The sequence below is a fragment of the Morone saxatilis genome, unplaced genomic scaffold (assembly GCF_004916995.1).
Source record: "Morone saxatilis isolate NCDOM2014 unplaced genomic scaffold, NCSU_SB_2.0 Contig4, whole genome shotgun sequence".
Taxonomy (NCBI): Eukaryota; Metazoa; Chordata; class Actinopteri; family Moronidae; genus Morone; species Morone saxatilis.
Window position 1 is genome coordinate 12,847,129 of NW_023339984.1, and position 9,713 is coordinate 12,856,841.

A 9,713-nucleotide genomic window follows, 5' to 3' on the forward strand; every position below is an offset into this window, starting at 1 on the left:
AATATTTTGGGTCTTGGAAAGTAACTAAGTATATTTACTCAAGTACTGAACTTACCATAGTACAATTTTCAGGTACTTTATGCTACTTAATACTTCCACTACAGTTTGGACAATTTGGAGGAAATACTGTACTTCTAGATTTAGATCAACACAAAATAAAAATCAACTAATAAATTATAATGTATTATTATAAGTTCAGCTACCCAGCAGGGTATAAATTCATTAGCTCCACCTTCACTAGCTGCAATATTAAAGTAATATACATATTAATGCATCAATAATATATAATCAGTAATATGATTCTGAAAAGGCTCATTCTGTGTAATGAGTACTTTTACTTTTGGTACTTGAAGTATGTTTTGATGGTTATACTTTTGAACTTTTACAGTTTGAATGCAGAAATGTTATACTTGAATATTTGGGGTCTTGGGACTGTTGGTTGCGGTTGAAAGCTCTGGAAAAAGCTTGATAATGCACCTTAAGCACAGAGTTTACAACAGTGTGTGGTTGTTTCAACATGCACAAAAAAAGTTCAACAATCACATTTGGGTGTAATCTATGAAAGACACTTGAATGGAAAAATATGTTCTTACAATGTTTGTCTAATTAATTACGGGCATGAATATGATATTAACCCACAATGTGAGTTATGAAGATAAAACAAACCTTGACGCTCAGTTAGTTTTCAGCTGTTCAATACAAAAAGCAACATGGATCAACCTCAAACTGAAACCTTCTCTTTCACTGCTCCTTTTTCAAAACACACTTATCTTTCATATTCTTTATTGTACATTTTTCTATTTATTGTTTATTGTTATGCATCAAGACACCAAAACAAATTCCTTGTATGTGAAAATGTACTTGGCAATAAACCTGATACTGATTCTATGTGGGGTATGTTCATAATTTATATTTAATCATTTTTTTCAATGTAATATTGTCAGCGTTTATTTATATTTAAAAAAAAAAATCATATTTTAATTTGTACTGGAAATGGAAGGACAAATAAACCGAGTGAAAGAGATGTTTTTCAGATGTTTGAGTTTATAATCTTTTAGTGCAACAGTCTTTAATTTAATCACAGGACAATTACAGGTGAATGTGTACACATGAATTTAATACAGGAATGTTTTACTGTAAGCTTTTGCCATTCCCTCCTGTTTCTTATATTGTTACTACCCCAGCAGTACCATCTATTGACCCAGTACGACATTTACAGACTCAATTGGTCTCGATCGGGATACACATATAGCTGTGAGTAAGCTTTACTGACTGGAAATTAGATTATCTATTGCAGTGATTAAAAGAAACTCTGAGGAAAGCATCAAAACAGAGATTAATTTCCATCTCAGCCACCATGAGAAACTCCAATAATCTACAGTTGACACTACTTTTATCTCACCAAGAGCATCATCATCATCATCAACTAGTCCATGTTTACACTTCCCTGTGGTTATATTAATTAAAAGCTTCATTTGACAAGAATGTATGCCTTTTTCCTCCTACTGTGTTTCCACTGTTACATGCTGTTTCTGATTAAAACAGGCTTATTTTTCTTTTGATCTCTCATTAATCAGAATCATTTGATGTGTTTTTGATGCAGCATAACAGAAACCTAAACTAGAGAAAACCTGTTATGATTTTGAAATATGAACTTGACCTAAATCCGCCTTCATAAATTCAATACCTCATTAGCTTGTCTCTTGTAAGATATTAATGAAAGATAAAATCCTGTTTAGTTCGTTGCCAATGTTCAGCCTTTCAGTGACACAGACTCTGAACTTGTCTTGTTGTCAAGTCTTCTCCAGACTGTGATAGAAACCAGTGTCTCTGCGGTGCTGTTGGACCGGCATGTTCCTCCTGGTGCTGCGGACTTTCTCCAGGTCGATCTCCACCAGCACCATGCCCGGTTTCTCCTCTCCGCAGTCACCCAGCACCTCACCCCATGGGTCCACCGCCAGAGAATGGCCGTATGACGAACGCTTCTCGTGGTGCCGCCCGACCTGCGCTGCCGCCAGGACGAAACACTGGGTCTCGATTGCTCTTGCTCGAAGTAAAACCTGGGAATAAATACATGAGGTTTATGTTTGCTTGGGTTTATATTTAAGCCTGCCTCAGTTATCAATCTGTTTTCTTATGATGACTCATCCCACCTCCCAGTGAGCAGATCCTGTTGCTACGGTGAAGGCCGATGGGTATGTCAGAATCTCGGCCCCGTGCCTTTGCAGAGCCAGTGACAGCTCAGGGAATCTCAGATCATAGCAGATGCCCAGGCCAACCTGTCAAAGCAATATAACAAAGGTCAAAACACAAACAGATGTTAATGTTAAATGTTGGGATCCAAAACATGCCTTAACATTTGCCTTTTTGTTTCTTCAATTTTTTTAAATCTCCTACTGCATCTTAAAGCCAAAACTTTGGAGCAGCACTGGGGGTAACGTTAGTGTTACTGGTAATAGTAATATATTACTGTACACTAATTTGTTTCTTTTAGCAGCAACAACGCAATATAACTCGATGTAAGTAATATTATGACATTTTCTATGTCACGTTTTTTCTAAGAATTCATTCACGCACACAACTTCACTTCTGCTCTTGCGCCACCAGAAAAATATACAAAGAATTTCCTGTTGCCAAAACTCGATGACTGTGATGGCTGCAGACTCTACATTTTCAAAATGGGTATACTTTCAGTCTGCATGTGAATGCATCAATGGCCCAGATCTGCACTCTGGAGGAGAGCCTTAATTAGGCTATACAATATCGCCCACCACTGGCTATGTAATGAACTGCAATAAACCTCTCCCAGTTTACTATGTCTAGTTGTACTTCTGCAGTTATTTTTGTGAATGTAATGCAAAAGTAGTGTAATCAGTAACGCATTACTCTACACAGACTGAACTATTATAAATTAACTTATGGCTTTCAAATGAGAGTAAATATGTAATACATACATACTCAGTCCAAATCCAACAGTTCAATCAATACAGTACATGTAATGTTAGTTGGTTTTCTTTTAAATGGTCCAGTCAAGACAAAAATTGGAATAACTCAACTGTTTGCTGGTCTGCTTTAAGGATATTTATTGTTTTGAGTTAAAGTTTTATAGCTGAAAAATAGATTCTTCAAATAAAGCACATAATATGGAGAATTCATGTGCATTTACAGGTCAACTTGGTGATGATTATTATCACATAAAATGACACCTTGCCGATGGGAGTTTGGACCGGAGACACGAGGGAGGGTCCAGGGATGGTGAAGGCACTTTCTTTAAGGGACACACCTTTTTCTGGCAGTTCCACATCAAATAAATGGGACTTCCTGTAGACTGAAATGATGTCACCTGCGGGTTTAATGACAATGTGTCAGTGTGAGTGTGTATTTGTGCGAGGGCATGTAAAGAGAGGCAGTTCAACGGGCAGTACCTTTATCATTAATTATGATGTGACTGTTGTAGATTCGTCTATCAGACTCCCAGTCATGTCCTCGTTCGTGAAATCCTCCAAGAGACAGCCACACTTCCAACTTCCTGGAAGAAGGAAAGGTTAAAATACCCGAAGGAATACTAAACCAGTGCGGATTATTCACATCTTCCTCACATGACACATCAAACAATAGAGATTCATTTTACCAACCAGTATGCTTTTCTACCAAATACATATTACATTACACTATGTTAGAATAAACTTACTGAACCTAGACTGGTTCCATGGCTCTTTACTTTATTTGTTAATGAGAAGCCAACAGTATGTTTTGCCTCAAGAAAATGTAAAGAAGCAGGAGGCAAAACAATGCTGGCTCTGTATATTTGTTTGTATATGTACAAACATTGTTTTGCTCGGACAGAGCCATGGTTTGTGCCTTTTGAATGTTGTAAGAGCAGTTTATCTTATATCAACTGATAAATATCTTCCAGCAGTGAACCAAACAAGCTTTTCTGCCAAAAGTAAAATAGATAAAACACCTAAAACAAAGCCAACAAGTGGTACATAAGTCAATGTTTGCGAAATAATAACTGTTTATCCACCTGGCCAGCTGAGTGTATTGTGAGATTGTGTCTCCTGTCAGGCTCTCAGACAGCAACAGCGTCTCCTCTCGACTGGATCCGATGTAGTCGAAGCCCTCAGGCAGGAAGACCATGCTGGCCCCTCGCTCCTTGGCTTCCTCCACCAGCTTTTTGCAGGCAGAGAAGTTGGCCTCTTTGTCCGGGGTGGCGGTCACCTGACACAGTGCAGCCACTGGGCGAGGTAAAGTCGACATCCTGCACGAAAGAAGAGATTGTTATAGTATCCAGGGAACAGAAGCTGCATGCCAGGCAGAGACATCAGGTCAGCCATGGTTAATCATTAACCGCACTTGTTATTCTGTTATATATTTATTGCATAATAATGTACAGCTTTGCACCTTTAGTGATCTTAGTTTAATATGGAGACATTTAAATGCAATATCTGAAATAAAAACTCTGTGTATTTGCATATATTACATTCAATGGACCAATATCACTTCAGGTCCAAATGCTTTTATTTCCATCTTATTCATGTATGTGTTTACAATCCAAATCAATAACACAGCACACTACAGATCTAGTCTTTATCATAGGTGCCCTGTTTAAGGTCTAGCTGTTGGACATACACAAAACAGTATATTCCCTTGTTAGAATAACAAACATACCTGTTTTGTAGCTTGATCCGCTGTCTCCAAGGTGGGAGAGAGGCCAAACTCTTTGCAGATGTTACCAAAATGCACCTGACCGTGAACATTGGCCCAAGTGACCGAGACAGAGTGTCAGTCCATGTTAGTGGCACATTAAGTGTAGTTCAGTGCACAGCAGGAAGGATCAAACGAGCTTCTGTCTTCTTTTGTTCTTCATCAGAGGACAGAAAACCAGCATTAAGGCACACCATCTCCACCTGCTGGAGAGTATTTGCTTTTACCTGCAACATGTATTGGTAACACCTAGTGTAAAGAGTTGAGAGAGATTTACTTTTTTTGTAAAATATATACATGTACAGTAACACAGAAAAATTCACATAAAATGATAGGATTAAAGCAAATGGTTCAGTAGTTCAGGTGATTATCAACAATACATCAAGGGTCTGTCTTCAAGGCTTTGCTGAATGGTTGGGATGTACTTGGCATTTTATTTTATTTTTTATTTTCAATGTATTGAATAACATTTTTTTTTTAAATTGACAAAAAATGGTAAAAGCCAAACTGCATATTTTAGAAGTTAAATATGATTTTTTTGCACTGTTTATTTCCACTTGCACTGTTTACTGTTTGCAATTGTGCTACTGAGCCTTACTTTAATTTTATTACTGTTACTTTTAGTATTTATCTACATAATACTTTATATCTTATCTTTTATCTTATTTTTGATTCTGTTCTTAAGGTCAGGGTTTTTAATTTTAGTTTAATGTATGTATATGTATAAAAATATTATAGACCAGTTCCAGGAGGTTTTACACTACTTGTTCATCTATCTTTTAAAATAAACAACTGTACTATCCTGCCTGTTTTCACGCTTTAAAGTCGAGGAAAAAGCACACCCTTCCAAAACTGGGCTGCATTTCCACACAGGCACGTCCGCGGAACAAACTCCACACATGCTGCCTGGGGTCCTTCTCAGCTACACCCTCCCAAGATGGCAGCAAACAGCAGCAACACGGGGAGCAAACCCAGCAACACCGGAGGAAAACCGTCCGGTCCGTCGGCCGAACAGGTACAACCACCTGCAGCTCGGCTCGCTTGAGTCGCTGCACTCAGTATCGATGCTGCTCGGTCGCGTCCGGTAAAGCTGCAGCCGATAATGTGACTCCCAGCTGGCTGGTGCTAACGATAGCTCCCCCCCCGTAGCCACCGTCGGGCTATCGTTTCTGCTTCTTCATCACAAAACGAGTCAACAGAGAGACGCTGTGTGTGTTAGTAGTGTTCATACAGAGTCTGACACTGGGTTGGGCTTTAATAGACAGTTAGAGTAGGAGTTTAAGGTGCTTTGAAGGCCACCCAGTCCTATTTTTACTAACGTCGAGGTACAAAGGATTCAAAGGGTTTAAGGTTTCTACAGGAAGAGTGGCAGTGCCTTTATGTAATAGTGATACAGTCTAGTTAAAGTATCTGAGTATTACAAGCAAAATATACAGAAAGTAGGGCTGAAACTAACTTTTATTTTCATTTTAATTCGTCTACCGGTTTGTACTGCTCATTAAAAGTCATTTTTAGTCTGTAAAATAGTAGTACAGAGAAACGCAGTTTCTTACAGCCCACATTGACACATTAGGATAGGTTGTTTTGTCTGAGCAAACTATAATCTTACATTTACTTAAGCAGAATGGGACCTCAGAGTCTGATATTATACTATGAAATCATTATTACTGATGCATAAACATTTAAGTGACTTACTAATTTTCACTACATTAGGTATTATTGAGTATACTAATCTAAAACAGTGCATCAGTAATGTAAAAGTACCTCAGAATAGTATTTTGTGTATACGTACTTCGTCTCAAACGGTGTTTATTATCCCTGGAAATTAACAGTCAGTTCAAAATCATAGTTTGCAACTAAAGCTGATGGTTAAGTATGGCTGCAATTATACACTAAAGTCACAATTTGATACAATTCACAATGAATTTACAACAAATTATGCCTTAAAAAGATTCCTTGATTTCTCAGACAGAAATCTACATAATATATAAAATATATTTCTCTTATATTTTCTGTATAAATGTATAAAATACATTTTTATTGCTGAGGTAGGGTAAATACAATGCAAATCTCCTTTTCTTTGTGAAAGTGAAAGTGATGTCTTCGGGCCTTGATACCACGGTTAATTTTTCATCTCACCGATTTGAATCTTCACACAATTGTATCGTGATATATCTTTACATTTCTAGCTGCAACTAATATCTGTTAGCCCATACATTATCAGAAATCAGGTTGTAGATTTACTGATTTATCTCTATTATACTTTAAATTATAACACAGCTTACTAGGGTTATTTAATCAGTAATTTCTGTTTCTAACAATCACATGAATTTAACTTCAGAAATAATTCACTTGTTTAAGGTACTTATTAAGTTTACCATACATGAGACAAGTCTTAGTGTCTGTATTGTTGCCGACTGAGATTTTGTGTGTTTTTGTGTGACAGGTGGTGGCAACATTTCAGAGGATGCGTCAGGAGCAGCGCAGTATGGCTTCCAAAGCTGCAGAGTTGGAGATGGAGATCAACGAGCACAAGTTGGTAGCAGAAGTTCCACCTCTGCCTTTTTTAATACACTCATTTCATATTTGATCAAAAAAAGACATTTTACCTGCTGTCCTAGTCACCATACACCTGATACTGCGACATTTACACAAGTCTGAATTAGTTTTGATATCTTATAAACTCCAAACAGTAAGAATATGTTATTTGTCACAAATGTAACATGTTTCAGTTCAGTTGGCAGAAAACTGACCAGCTGACTGGATCTCTTGATGTATTAATTTTTAACATGTTTTTTCCCCCCGTCCAGTTTAGTAATTGAGACCCTGAAGGATGTGGACGCTTCGAGAAAATGCTTTCGTCTAGTAGGAGGAGTGTTGGTGGAGCGGACGGTAAAAGAAGTTCTACCCGCCTTGGAAACCAACAAAGAACAGGTGATGGATGCGAAAAAGAACAACAAATATATAATGTGTCGTAGTGTGTAATTGTTAGAATTGTACTGTTAAGCTTTTAGGCTTTTATCTAAATATATTTATTTAACATAATTAGAGAGAAGTCAGAAGACAACTTCAGCCACAAGTGTAAAATCTAGTATAAAAGGTCTCACCCGCTTCACTTTCCCCCCACAGATCTCCAAGATAATCGAGTCCATCAACACACAGATGCAGTCGAAAGGACGGGAGCTCACAGAGTACAGGGAACGCTATAACATCCGGTTGGTGGGAGAGGGTGAAGCAGAAGGCCAAGGCCAGTCAGCGGCGTCTTCCAGGGACAGCGAAGGAGGCGGGTCTAAAAGCGGAGCTGGCGTTCTAGTGTCATAGTTTGAATTAAGAGAGGGCGACAGTAGGGGCCTTATGATTTCTGCAGCACTGAAAACACAGTTGGAGTCACAAAATCTAGGTAATAAAAATGTAACTTTTCGCAGGATAACTTTGGTTTTGACGACATTTCTGCAAAATCATAATGCACTTGATATTGAACCAGTACACATAGTTCTTTGCTTATGTATGTGAATGCTAGTGCATGTAAAAATTAAGGGTGTTCGTCTTGCATTTGCCTTTCAGTGAATCTGACTTTTTTTTTATTTCTGAAATACTGTGGCATAAATTAAACAATTCAAGTACTTGTTTTAGTCTTAGTATTATTTACACATGAGCAAGTAATATTATTCTGTCTCAGATTACAGAAATTGTTATTTTTCTCATGTAACATATAATTGCAGAGGCGCTGGGTTAAAAGTTTAAAAATATTTTCAAATACCTTTTTAGATAGAAGTATACGCGGTTATTAAATAAAAACATCACAATGCGTCTATAAACCTTTGCATTTTGTAAACTTCAGATTTTGGACTAACAACTTAAAAAATTAGGAAAAATAAAAGCTGATTTCATAAGGTCCTAAAGTAGGTTGAGCTTTGCAAAGAGTCACCCAGCTCAGGTCCTGGAAGGCATTTTGACAACGTGTGTTATGAGCATGAACAAGAGATTATACTGTAAACATGGCACTAAAGACCAAAATGAATTAGCTTTGTTCAAGTCCCCCCCCCCCCGTCCACTCTGTGGAACATTTTATTCACGAATTGTAAAATTGTGTTCACATGTAAGCCACGCACAGCTGGTTTGTACTCATTATGCTGATGTGAGGTCGGTCTGTGATCATTGGTTCCTAAAGTGCATGCTGTGATGTGACAAGAAGTCAGTGCTACCACCACATCTTAAGAATAAAGCCCTGTCATTGAAAACACAATAAAACTTGTACATGCTTCAACGTGAAGTGGCTGAATTAATCTTTTAGCACAGTCTAAACTGAGGAAATGCCGCCTAGGACCTGATGTGTGCACTGTTTATGTAGTTGTAAAGACACAAGTGTTTTTGTTGATGGTCATGAATTAAAGAATGTGACAATTGTGCTTTTTTGTCTGGTGTCTTACATCCTTGTCACTGTGTGGCACAAAGCCCCTTATTCAATATCCATAATGTAACTTTGGTCGTGAAGTTAAACCCTTTCAAGCAGTATTCCATGTATTTATGTGGTAGATTTCATATTGTTATTGCAAAAGTGTACCATTCCGACCTGTGGCTTACAAATAATGCAGTTAAATCAAATTGGCCTTGACTGATTTCCATGTCTTCCTCTCAGATTCATCTGTCTGCACTGGTGTATGAATACTGAGGTCCAATAGGTATTTCCTTTCAACCACAGCCTTTGTTTTGTCTACACAAAAAAAAAACATGTAAAAGGATATACAATTGTTTTGCAATGCCCCACTATTCATTTATTTCTGCTTCAAATAAAATTTCATAGTGAAGATGAATAAAAAAAACAAAGACTACACTGATACTGTAAATCATTGCTCATATATACAGCATTTATTTACCTCCTGAATGAACAAATCAAGTGAGATAATGTTTAGTAAAAGACTATGGACATATAAGTAAATGGGACACATTATATAATCTATTATATAAAAGAAAAATACATTTCGACGAGGATGGGATTCGAACCC

At 37.5% G+C, this 9,713-nt stretch overlaps 2 protein-coding genes across 2 annotated transcripts; one reads left to right on the forward strand and one right to left on the reverse strand.

Moving 5' to 3' along the window:
* Positions 1 to 1,026: 1,026 nt before the first annotated feature.
* Positions 1,027 to 4,856, reverse strand: nit1 (nitrilase 1). Its single transcript, XM_035675772.1, has 6 exons — positions 4,672 to 4,856; positions 4,028 to 4,261; positions 3,426 to 3,529; positions 3,207 to 3,343; positions 2,154 to 2,279; positions 1,027 to 2,060 (listed from the first exon to the last, which is right to left on the reverse strand). The coding sequence occupies exons 1-6, from the start codon at positions 4,758 to 4,760 to the stop codon at positions 1,794 to 1,796; spliced, it is 957 nt and encodes a 318-aa protein (XP_035531665.1). The 5' UTR covers positions 4,761 to 4,856; the 3' UTR covers positions 1,027 to 1,793.
* Positions 4,857 to 5,606: 750 nt separating this feature from the next.
* On the forward strand, positions 5,607 to 9,116 carry pfdn2 (prefoldin subunit 2). Its single transcript, XM_035675403.1, is given in 5 exon segments — positions 5,607 to 5,637; positions 5,640 to 5,722; positions 7,154 to 7,242; positions 7,518 to 7,641; positions 7,837 to 9,116. Coding segments are annotated over 5 exon segments (519 nt in total). The 3' UTR covers positions 8,029 to 9,116.
* The last annotated feature ends 597 nt before the right edge of the window (positions 9,117 to 9,713 follow it).